At 37.0% G+C, this 15590-nt stretch overlaps 2 protein-coding genes across 5 annotated transcripts; one reads left to right on the top strand and one right to left on the bottom strand.

The window, feature by feature from the left end:
- Nucleotides 1–7: 7 nt before the first annotated feature.
- On the bottom strand, nucleotides 8–8428 carry LOC137956036 (polypyrimidine tract-binding protein homolog 3-like). Of its 4 annotated transcripts, XM_068803333.1 has the most exons (16): nucleotides 8274–8428; nucleotides 7396–7565; nucleotides 6547–6710; nucleotides 6381–6452; nucleotides 6163–6239; nucleotides 4676–4763; nucleotides 2925–3057; nucleotides 2362–2426; nucleotides 2206–2255; nucleotides 2016–2057; nucleotides 1879–1930; nucleotides 1439–1496; nucleotides 1335–1348; nucleotides 1099–1206; nucleotides 863–1006; nucleotides 8–632 (listed from the first exon to the last, which is right to left on the bottom strand). In XM_068803333.1, exons 3-16 carry the CDS (start codon nucleotides 6601–6603, stop codon nucleotides 243–245), a joined length of 1350 nt encoding a protein of 449 aa, XP_068659434.1. In that variant the 5' UTR covers nucleotides 6604–6710; nucleotides 7396–7565; nucleotides 8274–8428; the 3' UTR covers nucleotides 8–242. The 4 variants fall into 4 exon arrangements, with proteins under 4 accessions (XP_068659434.1, XP_068659433.1, XP_068659436.1 ...); XM_068803332.1 differs by lacking the exon at nucleotides 7396–7565; XM_068803335.1 differs by lacking the exon at nucleotides 7396–7565 and having other exon boundaries at nucleotides 6547–6614.
- An 811-nt stretch (nucleotides 8429–9239) lies between these two features.
- On the top strand, nucleotides 9240–14521 carry LOC137956337 (uncharacterized). Its single transcript, XM_068803793.1, has 9 exons — nucleotides 9240–9340; nucleotides 9663–9785; nucleotides 10995–11075; nucleotides 11196–11284; nucleotides 11379–11453; nucleotides 12937–12998; nucleotides 13100–13168; nucleotides 13735–13956; nucleotides 14064–14521. Exons 2-9 carry the CDS (start codon nucleotides 9663–9665, stop codon nucleotides 14156–14158), a joined length of 816 nt encoding a protein of 271 aa, XP_068659894.1. The 5' UTR covers nucleotides 9240–9340; the 3' UTR covers nucleotides 14159–14521.
- The last annotated feature ends 1069 nt before the right edge of the window (nucleotides 14522–15590 follow it).

Raw genomic sequence — 15590 nt, 5'->3', positions numbered from 1 at the left:
AAGAATAGAAGTGTAAAAAACATTGAAGCTATACGGACACCAGCAGAATGATAAGAACTAAACAAAGTTTTGGTTTGGATGCCCCAACTTTGTTCACCAGACCTAGAGCAAGAAAAATTAAACGCAACTGCAAAACGGGGCATTCACGGCATTCCAGCATGTAGTTGCAGCAAGTCACAACTTCTCCAAGATGGAGTGAAGTACGAGATACTTAAAAAGGGATTTGGACTTCTCCAAGCTGTCTAGATATTCTGCAACTGAGAGAATGAGATGCGAATGATCGACCTATCAATGGTGCTGGCATGCTTGCAAACAAGGGCCTCAGTAGCCTGCTCCTCACTCTCAAAGAGAACCAAAGCTTGCTTCTTCCCATTCACCTCAAATAGTTTGGTATTCATAATGATACCATGTTCCTCAAGATGGGAGACAATCTCTTCTTCAGTGATCTCAGGTGGGAGAGTTGAGAGGTGGATCATCTTGGTCGGTGCACAGCAGTATCTGTAATTCTTTACTGCATTGCGGTTGAAGCGGTTGAGATTGGAACCTCCATACTCGTGGGTGTCTGGAGCTGCATTTATGTTTGCATGCTTTGAGAAGTTTACCTCCAACCGCTTTCCAAATAACAGAGCCCCCTGCAAATGCATCAAAACAAAAAGATAATTTTCCAATAAAAACGATGATCAAATAATGCCCAAACTGACATGACGACTTATGCAATGGAAAACAGTCTTCACAAGAGTCCCATGAAATTAGCAAAAAGCAAAAGACAGAATGCAAAGTTCCACAAACAGCAACATCTTGGTATGTCCACTAGATGTACTACTTCATTCAATCAAAGATAGAGGGGAAATTAAAGTCAGACCTTCAAAAAGTGTACAGCCAATTCAGCCTGGAAACCATCTCCCATCTGAATTAGAGCATGATCTGGTTTGCTGTGTAGGAATTTTATCCTTATAATATTTCCGTAAATAGAGAAAAGATTGAAAAGCTTGTCCTCATCGATTTTCTGTAATGCAGTCAGTAAAAAGTTCACAAACTGAGGCAAGGATAATCAATACAAAGACCAAGGAAAAAGAGATATAAAAGGAGAAACGGTACCTCAGGGTTCAGATTCGAGACAAGAATGGTGCATCTGTCGTTAGTACCAGTTATACCAGGAGGCAAACCTCCACTGAATGCAGCGGCTATGGCTGAAGCATTGCCCATCTAGCGATCAACAAAGAAAAAGGGCCGCAAACTCCTTGTTATGGTAATTCTTCCACAAAGAACGATAGAACAATAACCAAATATTACCAGATCAACAATGAAAATCCTTTGAGAACTAAAGGACTCACCTGCGGAAATGCAACTGAAACAGGAAAGAATATAACTCACATGTCAGCAAAGAAAAATTGAAAAGAAACAAAGAAAATAAAATAGTAGTACAAATAATAGGCACCTGCCCTAGCTCCAGGAGGTTGGAGGGCATACACACCCCCAGCATCACCATATCCAGGCTGATACAAGAACAAAGAAAAAATCATCAGGTATGAACTGCTATAAAGAGCACGATTCTGCCTCATTTTTCTCATACTTATGAACAAGGTAAAGACTCGGAACAAGTGCCACACAGCTAGGTGATAGAGAAACAAATTGGGACTATCATGGATGAAGAGAACTGGGAAGCTGCTCATTCAAGGGCTTTTAAGGACAGAAACTGGACAGTTTGAACAAAGTGTTTAAAATGTGAAGACGCCTTTGCAACCCACAGGTCACACAACCAGGTTGGTGAGCCTAATAACTGAAACTAAAGGGAGGAAAATACACTATAAAATTCATGACAGCTACATCTAGACATTGGAGGAGCAAAGATAAATAAACAAATAACATAAGACATACTTGTGAAGATCGTCCTTTCTGTTCAGAAGGCAAAGAAGGATTTGTGAAGTCCCTGGATATGTTTAAAAAATAATAATAATCAATATGATGCAACAAGACAGAAAGGCTTGTCTAGGTAATTACGAAGTATAAAATACCTAGATCGTTCATTGTTATAGTTGACTTGCAATTCACTGAGGCTGGATAAGAATGCAAGATGGAGCAGAATCACATTCAGCACATAAAAATAATTGTTTTTTTCTGGAAAAAACAATTTGAAAACTGCACATGAAATTGAAGCATCCAAAACATAAACTTTTACTGCATAAGAAATTTTTTAGAGCATACTTGGAGAATTGGATATCTAGCTGACAGCATCCATCATAAATGTTGCGCCCCTATGAAAAAGTAATCAGAAATATGCACCATTAAAAGAAGATTGTAGGATGAATTTCGGAATGTAAATGTATTCCCTTCAGATGAAAATTCAAAAGACAAACATACTTGGAGAGCATCTCTTGCTTGGACAGCACTCTGGCGTGATTGGTACTGGATAAGGGCTTGAGAACCTACGTATAACAACAATGCTAGAGGTAATAATAAAAAGGATGTAGATCTCGAATCCGATTAGATTAGAATGAAGAAAAAGGATTCACGTAGCCCCTATAACATAGATGGATACAGGTTGAGTTGTAGTAGTAATAACAACAAAAACATCTACAACATCAACAACAACAATAATAATATTTAAAGTAGGTAAAAAGGTGACAAGAAAAGAATGTTAGGAAATGTTAGGGTAACAAGAATTTGACAGTTGCATGAATACAGTTGTTCAAAATAATAACAGAAAACTCTAAATCAAACTAAATGTTTAACACAGCTCAAAGCCACATTATTTCATAAAAAGAAAAAAGCAGCTGAAAGAAACCATAACTGCAAAATTCAGGTTGTCTATAGAACCTTTTTCTGACAAGATGAAACATACACATCCAACGTTCAATTTTCAACATATTAAAAAGAGTTAAAATGTAAGAGAGAATAAAGAGAGTAAACTTGAAGAAGCTGACCAGCTGACTTCTGAAAGGTGACGATCTTCTCCACAAACCCATGTGGAGAAAACACTTGATGCAGCACTTCCACTGTTATGGGATAGAGCAGGTGATGAATTGTAACTAAGAGAATTCGATTGGGTTGAGAATCCTGAGAGTGCCCCAACAGCAGAAAAGCATAGAGACAGAAGAGATAGAGAAGAATGAATAAAGAAGGAAAAGAAGAAGAAGAAGAAGAAGAGAGAACTATGGAGAAAGAAGACAGCGCACAAGCATCTTCGTTCATCGTTACAAATTAACATATACTTAGCATCTTATTCATCATTACAAATTAAAATATATTTAGAACATAATTCATGTGACAATTAATTTATAAGCTATCAGATGATCTTTTCAGTACACCTGGTTGTCTTTGGATAACATCTGTAATCAATTAAGTCAATCATAAAGTTCTCCTAATCTAAAATGACTTTAAAACAATAATTTTAAGGGTAATGATAACACATCCCATGTATATGAAGAAAAGAAGAAACCAACTCAACCATAGGAGAAACCCTCTACCTTGCCTGAAGTCGGTTACCAATATAGATAAAAAACAATGGATAGAAAAAGCAACAAAATGGGGGGAAAAATACTGCTCTCTATGACCAATAGAATATCTAAAAAATTATTAAGATTATGACTCTTTTTTCTAAAACAGAGCTGAGGCTAACTTTCATATGGAGCAAGGTATTAAGGGGTTCTTATCAAATTTTGGTAAAGTGGATGTGAAGTAAAATATAGTGAACATTTAAAAGCAACACAAACCAAAACCAGGCCAAAACAAAAATAATATACTATAATGAAAAAAATCATTACTTATGGAACTAATAGTGAATAAAGCTGCCACATGTTAAGATAAATGACGAATAATGAAAAGATTTCCCACTAAATATTATTATATGAATCACCAAAATGATTCTAGCTGGCCCTAACCCCTTAGCATTGGCTATATGGGTGGACTTTTCAAATGTGAAAGTCAGGAAGATCGCCTGAAAATTAGGCAATAGCTTAATGGCTAGATGACTGCTGCAGACCTAATTCATATACTATTCTTATTTTTTATTAACCAAACGTTGTCTTTCAACATTTCAAAAAAAGAAGTCAATCATTGCCTTTCCCGCAAAACAGCCTCCAAGGCAACTTGCTTAATAGGTGATATGCAGCCATCATGAGGACAATTTCATGGTTTCTCAACCTTGGTTCACTAGTTCAGTAAGTATTACAACTTACCAAAAAATAACACACCTTCTTTTCTCATAAAAGGTCAACAATGTAATTTGTATTACTAGTCTAAGCTATTGACTAAATAACTAAAGAAACGGAGAGAAAAAATTGACCAAATAGAAACTGCTCAACTATCAGTACACCAAGTAGATTTCAACCATCAGAAACCTCTTCAATGTACAATACTTGGTACTTAGTGTTTAAAATGGTTAAAACAATAAAACCAATCCCAGAGTTAGATTAGAAAACCAACTAATGATTTGAGAATAGATGGCCACATTTTCACGGGTTCCAAACCCCTGCCCTTTCTCAAACCAAAAGAAGAAGTATCAAAATCACTTTCTACACACTGCTTACTAAAGCAATACTAATTGAAAATCTGCATATCATCCAAGCAAGATAAAACAAATATGAATGTCCACACAACTGGTCTGCAAAGACATGCAAGCAACACATTCTTTATGCCACAATCATTTAGTCACACATATTATATGGGTACCAACCTGTTCACTGCCTTTGTGTCCTTGAGGATTCTGATCCATTGTTGTCAACTCCTGATGGGAAGAGAACTGAATATAAACATTCCTACCTCTGAAATAATTCAATCAACACCAGGGTGTTAGAAGAGCTCTAAGAAACTGAGAACATCTACTTGAACATCTACCTCTGCTATAACTTCAAGCAACAAACACTATGTGCCCAAAAATACGCAATGGCAAAGAAACAACAAAAGAAATGGTATTTGGGCATGCATACCATACAATTTAACAACCATAAAGTGACCATATGACTAGAACCCACACTTAGCTCTTTTGCAATACATTTCTCTAAGGGAATTCAACTTGACCAAAACTCAGATGCACAACTAATGGAGAAGATGAAGTTACCCACCAACCTCACGAATACCTTCCTGCTAGAACGGAGGTAGTCTGGTTAAACATGATCAGGAGCAACTACAACCTCTTGGTTTTGAAGGCATCAACCACAGTGCCTTAATTCTTCAGCAAAGGATAAAACTATCAAACAGATCCTTTGTCTGGCTTTAGAGTGATCCTCACAGAAAATACACGCTTCATAATACATTTCGTGCAATAAAAACAATGATTTATTATTTTCATAATCAACTGCCCACTTAGACATCATGGACATTTGCAGCTCCTGATAGGTGACAGGACCTCAAGTTCTCGTGAAGCCAATGCTGATGTGAAATTTTTTGGCAAATGGAGCCAAAAAAAAAAAAAAAAAGACAGATCTTGATTCATGGTCTTCACAGTGATAACTGTTAAATGCAGGTAATGCTTTAATTATTTGTTTTAGAATGCCCTCCTTGAATCCACAGTACTAGATTAAAAAACCACAGATGGTAAGCCTCAAAGGTAGTGCCCACAGATAGCCTGACAAGTGTTGCCAGTCTCCACTAAAAGCCTGGTTAGGGTTCCCAACAAGTCCATTTGTCTCAGGTTAGTTATTGGTTTGTACTAGAGAAGGTCCCCTGTTTTAAGAAGAATAAACAGATAAGGACAGAATTCAAGCATGTATATAAACCATGTCACTACAATATTTTTTTTTTAAAAAAAGACAGGAGCATACAAGAAAATGTCTTAAACTCAGTTGCTTCCAGCTAACAACCACAAGATATAGAAAACCTGCTAATATATGCAACCTCTGGGAGACTGCCAATTATTAAATTCAGAAGCTAACTATTTCAAACAAAAAATGAACTTCTTCATTAGCAGCAGTGATTCAAAAAGTGAAAGGGAAGAGAAGAGTCATCCAGAAAAGGCCAAAAACCTGACACAACCAACAGCTTTCACATGCACTTCATGACTGTAACGAAGGTAAGGTTGACTTCCTGCCATCCGTTCATTTTAATGTTGCAATTGCATTAAAAAATACTCAATGCTGATAGTACAAATGGTAACTCGTATTGGACAATGGACATGAAATTCAAGCGTGGCAGGGACCTTTTCCAGAATGAACATAACCGCACCTTACACTTGGCTGAACATTTATGTAATACTGAAGCGCATTAACAGCAGAAGAAACATCATGCATTTGAATAAGCGCCTGAAATTAGAGATGAATGTCAACAAACCATAAGTATACTCATAAAATACGTAACCAATTACTATAGAAATTAGGTACAGATATATATAGGACAAATCTCTTTTAAACATTCAAAAGAGTAAAAAAAATAAAAAAGGAAACCTGATTTTTCGCACGCAACATCACAAGCTTATCGACTACTCCAAAAGGCTGTAGCAGCTGGAGCAAATCATTCTGAAAAAAAAAACAATAAGGCATAATAGTCATCATAATAGTGTTATCTTCCCATGTTTAACAGCTAAATGAACCATAAAAGTTTATGAAATACCTCTGATATTTCATGCCCAACATTACGGATATGAATAACCTTTGAAGGCTCTGTCATCCTGGCAAAAACTGCGGCCGTTTAAAAGCACAATGTTTCAGTTAAATGCCACGTATATTGCGTAGGCAAAGCTTCTTGCACAAGGCATAAATTTCTTTTGCTCTTCACTACAAAAGGAAGATGACATTGATTTAATTATTCACCCCAAATCTCTTTTCATTATCTGCCCCAAAGTGTTTGTCTTATATTTTCAAAACTGGAAAATAGCCTCGAAAGTTTCCTTTTCTCTTAAAACTCCAAGCTGCACTCACTTGCCTAGGTTTCGACAGTATATAACTGTCAGAGCAACATTTAAAAGGAAAAAACCGAGTAGTTATGCTAGGCTTCAAGAGTAAACATCAAAGTGATTGTTTATAGCTAAGAAATGAATCAGCAATAGAACACGTCAAGTTCCAAAGTACCATTTTCAAATGAATAAGAAATAACTGATTAATTTGAAGACAACCACAATCTCAAATGTCAGCAGTATCGATATTTCGCCAGCTTTAAAAACATGAAAATCCAAGACATTTTAAGAACATAGACCAACAAAAAAGAATCTAGCTGTAGAAAAAAAAATCAAGAATGAACAATGTAATCAACTGCCCAAAGTTCCTTTGACAGAGGCCTAAAAACATGATTTAGAAAAGAAATGACAGCAGAGATCAATTGGACACCGTAAATTACTGATGAAGAAATTATCTTTTGGAGACTGAAAATAGGAATCACAAATCTACAAGACTGGAAACCCGATATCTTTATTGGTGGAGATTATCCGACCAAAAGTCAAACAAAATATTATTTTGCATGTACCTCTGAAAGCGACAGAAATAATAATTGCACTTCCTACAATCCATTTCCGAATTTCATTCGGAAGCCCAACCACCACTAGTCAAATAGCAAGCAACCTAAGCCCCAGCTGTACCTTTTTTTTTTTTAACATTACCAGCTGTATAGATGCCATTTGGAAAATCAAAATGATCCTGTCGAAATAACAGGGTAAGGTTAAACGGGTTAGCATGACAACCAAGATGGCGTGTGGTACTGATTCAGACGAAAAGAGTATAAAAGAATTTTCTGTACAGCAAATGACCTCGGTTCAGCTAATCCTAGTACTTAGAGCAAGCTTTTTTTTTTTTTTTCTCGTTTTTAATGTGCTCCATCACTTTACCAAATAACGTCAAATTTTCAGTTCAGCACTGCATGCTGTACTGCTACTATGAAACTTCAAATCGAAAATAACCATGCGCCTGGAAAAGGAAATTTACATCCAACTTCCTTAGAAGCAAGCAACTATATCGTAAAAAAAAAAAAAAAAAATTGCCAGAACTTAAAACTAAACAGCTGAAACAAACGCGTACATCGGAGAAAATCTCCTTCTTCCTTTAAGCAGCACTTTCCGAACTCTCAGACAACGAGTTAAAAAGAAGTGAACTTTCGTTGCAGGCCCATTTGCGGCAGCATGAAGAGTTTCCCTCCAGGGCAACAGAAAGACGATATACTAAGCCCTAAAAAGAGTTCACATGTCTGATGACCAAAAAAATGCGATTGTTCACCGAAAACGCAAAAACATGTACATGCATTCCGCACCGAAATTGAGCTGCTACAGATGCCCGAAGTAAGAAGAAAAAATACAGAATCCAAATGAAGAAACTGGAATGACAGCAAAATAGTAGAGAGAGGGAGAGAACCTTTGGGAAACCGGAGTGACAATTCACGGAGGCTTCGGTAGAAAGAGAGAGAACTCAAGTGAGGCGATTGTAGATGGTTTCGTTGCTAGAGAGACCTGAGCGTCGAGAAATCCTCTTTTGCGGAGCAGTGGACGAGACTTTTGCCCTAAATAAGGTTTTTTCTTAATTGAAGGTCATATTTCGGCCTTTATGTTTTCGGTTGTTCGTAAGGGCAGTATTCGTTGCTGTGAAGTACGACTTTTACATTATTAGATAGGTACGACCTTTTTTCACGTGAGACGTCGTGGGGGTCGCAACTCGCATGCTAAATCCTGAATAAACGCGTGGGTCCCGCTGCAACGGAATCCAATTCGGCGTACATGAGAAGATCTCTACGATGAATGAGCATTGAGGTTTTTTTGTGTACGTCTAGGTAAATTAACGTGAAAACTTGTACCTGTGACATGGATGACTTATGTGGCATGTAAAGTAATAATTTTATCTCCTTTTTTTTTTTTTGAGGTTTTAGGGTTTACTGTTTAAGGTCTAAGGAGAAGTCAAGATATAGTTTTCTCCCTTTAAATGAATTTATTTAGGTTTTTAAGAAATTAAATTGAATTTTAGAATTAGTTGAAAAAATAATTTAACACTCATTGAATTGCGCCATTTTTGGAATTAATATTTGCCGAATATTAAAATTGTGATTCCAAAATAATTTCAAAGACAAAAATGAGATCCTTTTTCACTCCAAAGCAAGTACACATTTACATCATACGTGTCGAGAAACGATTGATAGCTTATCTTCCTGGCGCCACGAAGGTTCGCGGTTGTGTTAAGGTGGGCTCAGAGGATGGACCCACTATATCCTGCGGTCACAGAAGCGCAATGCGACCATGGCCGCTAAGGCCTAACCCGTTAACCTCATGGAGAGGCTTCCCCCTATAAAAGGGTTACAAGGTCGAGATTACGAGCCTCTTAGCGCGGAATTGAAGAAAAAGCCAGAGGGGGCTCTCTAAAGAGACGGACTGAGTGATATATAAAAGAGTGAGAGAGGAGAAGGTGTCCTGCGCTTCAACTCATCGACAGAGGTGACGAAACCCTAACCCTAATATTACATTTTCTTCTTCAGTATTTTCTTCTCTGCGTTTTTTGTTTTTTGGTTTTGCATATCGTCTACTTTTTTCCTATTTTGAACTCTGTCGTTTGTTTTTGTCCTGTGTTTGGTTTTCCTCATTGCTCCAGATCTGGTTATTTTTGGTTCGGGAATTTTGTGCTCTCAGGCGTTTTGGTGTTTTTTTTTCTTCTTCTGACTTTCCTTTACTTTTTCTCTATTGGGATTTTGTGTTTTTTTTCGTGTTATTAATGTTTTAGTGAAAACCAGAGTCTTATGAATTCTCCTTTGGTGTTTAGATGGATCGATACCAAAGGGTGGAGAAGCCGAGGGCTGAAACGCCGATAAATGAAAACGAGATTCGAATAACCACTCAAGGGCGGATGAGGAACTATATTACTTACGCAACAAGCTTGCTTCAGGTAGATACCTTCCCTAGATATGTTTTAGTTTTATGTTAGTAACTAATTGAGTATTGTACCTTGCGAGACTAAATGAAGTGGCAAAAGTTTTTTTTAATGATTAATGAGAGTTTTTTTTTTGCTTCTTTTTTTTTTCGAAATTGGTGCTTCTTTTTTTTTCGAAATTGGTGGGAGATCTTAACTATGATGATTTGCAATTTTGTTTGGTGTTTCGTGAGCACGGCTCCCGTTAACTTCCATTGTGTTTTCTTGGTTCGGGATTGCTCTTTGGTAATTGATTTAATTATTTTTTTAATGTAGTTGATTTTGATATTAATTAATATAATTCACTTCAATTTACGCGTAGTTCTGAGAAGATTCATGGCCCGTAGCATTTATTGCATTTTGCACTATTAGTTAAGTTGTTTGAGACTAGTTTTGTTCTTATCTCTGGTTTTCTTAGCGGTTTGGCAATTAAGTCGGAGTTACTCTTCATGGTTGGTGTTTCGTGAGCACGCTCCCGTTAACTTCCATTGTGTTTTCTTGGTTCGGGATTGCTCTTTGGTAATTGATTTAATTATTTTTTTAATGTAGTTGATTTTGATATTAATTAATATAATTCACTTCAAGTTACGCGTAGTTCTGAGAAGATTCATGGCCCGTAGCATTTATTGCATTTTGCACTATTAGTAAAGTTGTTTGAGACTAGTTTTGTTCTTATCTCTGGTTTTCTTAGCGGTTTGGCAATTAAGTCGGATTTACTCTGCATGGTTGTTCGTTCTTGGTATGTTACTTCATGGACGGCGATTCTTAAGCTCGATTATTGTGTCTTTACTCGTCTAGTTTTCAGCTGTGCCAGGAAGCTTTTCTTTCTCTGCAGTGTAGCATATTTGCATTTTAAGAGCATTGATTCTCATAAGTTTTATTCCAAGCCATACTTTTTGAGTATTTGATTGCTTTCATGCCATCTGCTCACCATTCTTATCACCAAATTTTTGCATGTAAAAAAAAAAAAAAAAAGAGTTTTTATATGAATTTGGTTCAGTAAGATGGAGGCATGCCTACAATTTGGAACTTGGATTAATTGCATATTACATACTGTTGTTAACATGCTGTTGTGTTTCTGATCATATTTTCCGTTGTGTGCATCTAGCTCAACGACATTTAATAATAAAAGTACATTATCAATGTTTTTGAGAAAACAGTTTACTTGATATTGACCTTTTTCAGGAAAAAGGTTCTAATGAGATTGTCTTGAAAGCTATGGGAAGAGCTATCAATAAGACTGTAATGATTGCAGAGTTAATCAAGGTGACATATTTCAATTTTTTCTGTCTGAAGTAATTTTGGATGAGGGGTGATTAAGTAAATGGCTGTCTCATAGAATGGTTAATTTGCCTTTTTATGTATTGGAATATGTGTCACCTTTAGAGAAGAATTGCTGGTCTCCATCAAAATACATCAATTGGATCCACTAGCATAACGGACATGTGGGAGCCACTGGAAGAGGGCCTTCTACCGTAAGCTGCTCACTATCATTTATTTCGTTCCGAAATGTGTGTCTGTGAAAGATGGATCTTTGCTTAAGCTGTGGGTGATTTCTTGATGTTACAGCCTAGAAACGACCCGTGACGTGTCAATGATTACTATCACTTTGTCCAAGAAGGAGCTTGATGTGTCATCCCCTGGGTAATATGAAGTATATATTTTAAACATGTGAAATGTGTTTCTTTTGGTAACTAGGGTTATTTCTGTGTACTGAAGTTACGGTTATGATGTATGAAATTTTCTGTGCATCTTCTCACCTTCTATAATATGAGTAATCAACTATAGTGTGTCAGTGGTTACCAGTTTTCCTCTTCATATGCAAAAGCTGTAGGATTATTCAATTACCTTTTTTATGTCTTTACTTCATTATTTGAATGTTAGAAATTTTTAGTTTTTGACTTTTTTACCTTTTTTATTTTATTTCCTCTTTTGTCTTCATATTTCAAAAGATATCAATTGTCTAATGGGTGCTGAAAGTGGCATTTCTTTTCTGGCTGGCTTTTGATTAAAATGCTTTATAAAGTTGTGAATGTCTGTTTTGATAACCTGTTCACTGTCTCTATTTATCCTTTGTTCTCATGTAAGGGTTTGTATTGCATCCAAGCATATTAAATGCTTCAGGTTGCTTTTGAAAGTTGATGAGAAGTATGACATAAAAACTGTTCACTCAAAAATGACATGCTGAAAGCTGTTGTCATGGTCAATGTTTATTTAGCTATACCAAACAATGGGTCAGAAATTTAAGAAAAGTTTTACTTCAGTTATGAGGAGAACTATGAGTAGGGAATGGATATTGGAACCAACTGTTCCTTTAATGTCTTCCATGTGAGATGTCATTGATCTCAGATGTGCATGAAGTTTTGCCACTGATATCATCTCTATGGTGTCACTATGAAGACGTCTGATTGCTTAACCTAGATCTTATTTCTTTATAAACGTTCAAATGACAAGCGGTGAACTGCTTGATTACGTCTCGGGATTTTCTGTTTAGAAACAAAGATGGTATGTGTTAAATAGTTGTTTTCTTGTCTGAAGGCTGTTTATGTGACTTCCAGCAGGCCTTGCTGGTCTGTTGCTACTGACACGTAGCATTTTGTTCCCAATAGCGTGAGATTACAAACCCCATTTTACTCATTCTCCTTTTTTATGATGTTATGTTTGGTCAGGGTATTTCTTCTTTTACCAATTTATGAGTGAATGCCTTCTTGTTCTCCTACTGTCTTCTGACTAGTTTATATATATATTGCTACTCAGTTGTGCTACTTTAATGACTAGGTTCATTGATAGGTTGCCCTTCTGCAAGTTGTTTCTGACCACAAAATTGTCCTAGTGACTGAATCCCCTCTGCATGTAAAAGTTTAAATTAAACTTGGAGCTTTAAAGCTCCAACCTGTGATGTGTGGGGGAAGGGGCTGGGAAAGTTGGTTCCAGTTACTGTCTGTTTACAGAATGTCCTTTTATATTCAAACATGTTCTGGTTTTGTTTCATTTATTGTTGCATGATCTATGTTTTTGGTGGACTTTTTACCCGGTTATGAATCCTTAAATGCATGCTTGTCATGTTTTCTTTCTTCTTGTCTTATGAAGCAATTTCCTGATATTTAATCACTTTCTTCTTTTTCAGATATCAATCCCCTATTCCTGCTGACCAGGTGAAGCCATGGGCAGAGGTTGAATATGAAGGAGGTAAAACAATTGTTTTTTTGTATTCATTTGTCTTTGTGCTTGGTTTTATTTAAATAGTTTGACTTGTTATTTGATATGCCCTTTTCTTTTATTGTATTTAGAGGGTTCACCGGCTGTGAGAGGTCGAGGACGAGGACGTGGTTTTCGTGGAAGAGGCAGGGGTAGAGGAGGTACACATTTTTATCTGTTGCATTTTATCATTTTTCATGGTTTGAGCAAAGGGTTTATTCATGCTTTGCTTGACTTCAGCTTTTCCTGTGACCTTGAGTATGAGAATGAATCATTTCTATCGGACTACTGGTACAATGTTGGCAACACAAATTGTGTGGGATTCACATAAAATCATATAAAATATTGCCAACCATTTTACTTCAGGCTTTTGAAATAATGATTTGTGCATTTGTTGATCGAGAGTTATAAATGCTTATATTAGTATTTCAGGTGATTTTGGTGATTCTACTGGATCCTTGGTAGCTTCTGTTTTGAACTTAGTGATAGTTATGTATTTATGGCATGTTACTGGGGTATGTAAGTTATTAACTCTTTGTTTTTATTGTTATAAATGGGGACTTTCAGCTCCATTACAGAAGGTATTGGAGCTGGCTTGTGAACCAATTAGGAAAAAAAAGCAAAAACTAATCAGAAACATATTTCAAGCATGTAAGCTCCTTTAAATGATGCTGTTCATGTTCCAACTATCAAATAGTTGATAGACTGCGATCTATTTTTCTTTCAGGGAATAACAATGGGGCTAGTGGAGAGTACTACGGAGATGGAGGTTGGGATGGTGGATATGGGTATGGTGGCAGAGGTCGTGGGCGTGGAAGAGGCCGTGGTTTCCGTGGGGGCCGTGGAAGAGGAGTCTATGGAACTGCTGGGGAGAACATACAACAAGAAGCTGGTGGTGGTTACAATGACTATGGTGGATCAGAAGCTTACCCACCTCCACAAGGCCGTGGTAAGTAATGTACTTGAAAATTTATAAGTGATGCACGTGATCTATAGTAATTTCCAACCTCATTTAAGATGTATTGTTTTTGTACCTAATGAGGTCGAGTGTGGCAGGGCGTGGTCGCGGCAGGGGAAGAGGAGGTAGTGGGCGTGGGCGTGGGCGTGGGCGTGATTTCAGGTCAGATGGACCAGTCCAGGCAGCTGCATGAATAGAGATATGTTGAAGGTAGAATTCGTTGTCTAGAAGTCATAAAATTGGATGCCTGCTCTGCTCAATTTAGGTAAACAGAAGATGACTTATTCGCTGAGATGTCTAGGCATCGATGGTTGTAACTCCGTTTTAACTTCCAAGCTGCCGTAGTCTGGCACGGCGCATGGTAGCCATGTTTTTGTAGGTAGGTTAGGATCTCTTTCCTTCATTTATTTAGCCGAGAATTGCGGTGCTTATATATAACCCGAAAAGGTGTATAATTTTTACTTTTATTTTCTAGGAATAATAGAGCAGTACATTCTTTCATTCTTAAAAATGCTGTCTCCTCATTCTTGGATTTGATGCAGAGTTTTCTACCTGATCCTTGGGTCGTGTACCCTAGTGCATCTCCATATTGCAGTTCTCGTTAAGATCTTGAGCATGTTTTCAGACATGCTAGAAACTGACCAAAATAGTTGGACGCTGAGTAAAAAAAGTATATTGTCGGCTAGTTAAAAGCAGTAGACGGCTAGAAAAAGAAACCCTAATTCTGTCTCGTGTTGAGATACATCTCAGGGAAGGCCGAATTCAACCTGAAATGCCAGGGTCATTATGATGAATTTGCTTAGGTTACAAAAGAGACCATCCGATGGAGATGTGGAATTTATATAACCATAATTTTTTCTACAACTTGTGAGTTTCAGGATCCAAGGAAGACACAGCTTGCTGCTCTCCGTTCACCAAATAGTGCCTCCCATTTCATTTGATGCTGCTTGGTCAAAAGAATTGAAACTATCTTAAGTGAAGCATCAGGTACTTATAATCCTAAAAACAAAGAAATGCTATAATAGTAGTAGGAAGATAGTTGGTTCCAATCTTGAAACGGTTCTTCTTTATGAACTGGAACACTTTGACAGTGACGTGTTGCAAAGTAAGATGTTTTACGGCCTACACATCACGTACGGGAGGGGAACAAAACTAAAATCCTCATTTAATATTAAATTGGCATTCCCACTTTGATAAATGATAATTTACTTCAAAGTCCCAAAAGCTGCAAAGTAGAAAGCCGTCTTGGCTGCTTCAAGGGGGGGGGGGGGCGCTCTCCGGTTGCCCCTATTTTAAAGCCTGCCACAGTGCCAGCTATCTTTTTGGGGCCCATACCCTAAATCATTAAGTTACTAAAATACCCTTTTTACTACTGCCTTGTGTTTCGTCTCTCGTGTGAGTTATTTATTTACTCGCCCACTCCGCTTTAATATTAAAATTGAATTCCTGATCATTTACTTTAATTGTTAATTTTTCACTTCATTAATTTTATTATTATTATTATTATTTTATTGAAACGTTTCATGTTTTGGTCAAACGTGGCAGTAGAGGAATAAGCAGTCTCCATGTCATTGCTTTGACTCAGGACTAAAAAGAATGGGACTCAGAGGACGTTTTTTATGAGA

The sequence above is a fragment of the Aristolochia californica genome, unplaced genomic scaffold (genome assembly GCF_029961685.1).
Source record: "Aristolochia californica isolate CCGP_79_NKW_82.1479 unplaced genomic scaffold, dmAriCali1.0.hap1 SCAF_2, whole genome shotgun sequence".
Lineage (NCBI taxonomy): Eukaryota > Viridiplantae > Streptophyta > Magnoliopsida > Piperales > Aristolochiaceae > Aristolochia > Aristolochia californica.
The sequence above is the reverse complement of the archived record's forward strand: the minus strand, read 5'-3'. Positions and strand labels throughout refer to the sequence as shown.

What these genes read in the sequence shown, in the direction of transcription:
- LOC137956036 (XM_068803333.1), bottom strand. Translation starts at nt 6,603, where the DNA reads ATGACAGAGCCTTCAAAGGTTATTCATATCCGTAATGTTGGGCATGAA. An exon ending in AGAAAGGACGATCTTCACAA is followed by an intron (nt 1,497 to 1,878) that starts GTATGTCTTATG and finishes TTCTTGTATCAG; the next exon opens with CCTGGATATGGTGATGCTGG. An exon ending in TCTCGAATCTGAACCCTGAG is followed by an intron (nt 1,007 to 1,098) that starts GTACCGTTTCTC and finishes ACTGCATTACAG; the next exon opens with AAAATCGATGAGGACAAGCT.
- LOC137956337 (XM_068803793.1), top strand. Translation starts at nt 9,663, where the DNA reads ATGGATCGATACCAAAGGGTGGAGAAGCCGAGGGCTGAAACGCCGATA. An exon ending in TGATTGCAGAGTTAATCAAG is followed by an intron (nt 11,076 to 11,195) that starts GTGACATATTTC and finishes TGTCACCTTTAG; the next exon opens with AGAAGAATTGCTGGTCTCCA. An exon ending in CTTGATGTGTCATCCCCTGG is followed by an intron (nt 11,454 to 12,936) that starts GTAATATGAAGT and finishes CTTCTTTTTCAG; the next exon opens with ATATCAATCCCCTATTCCTG.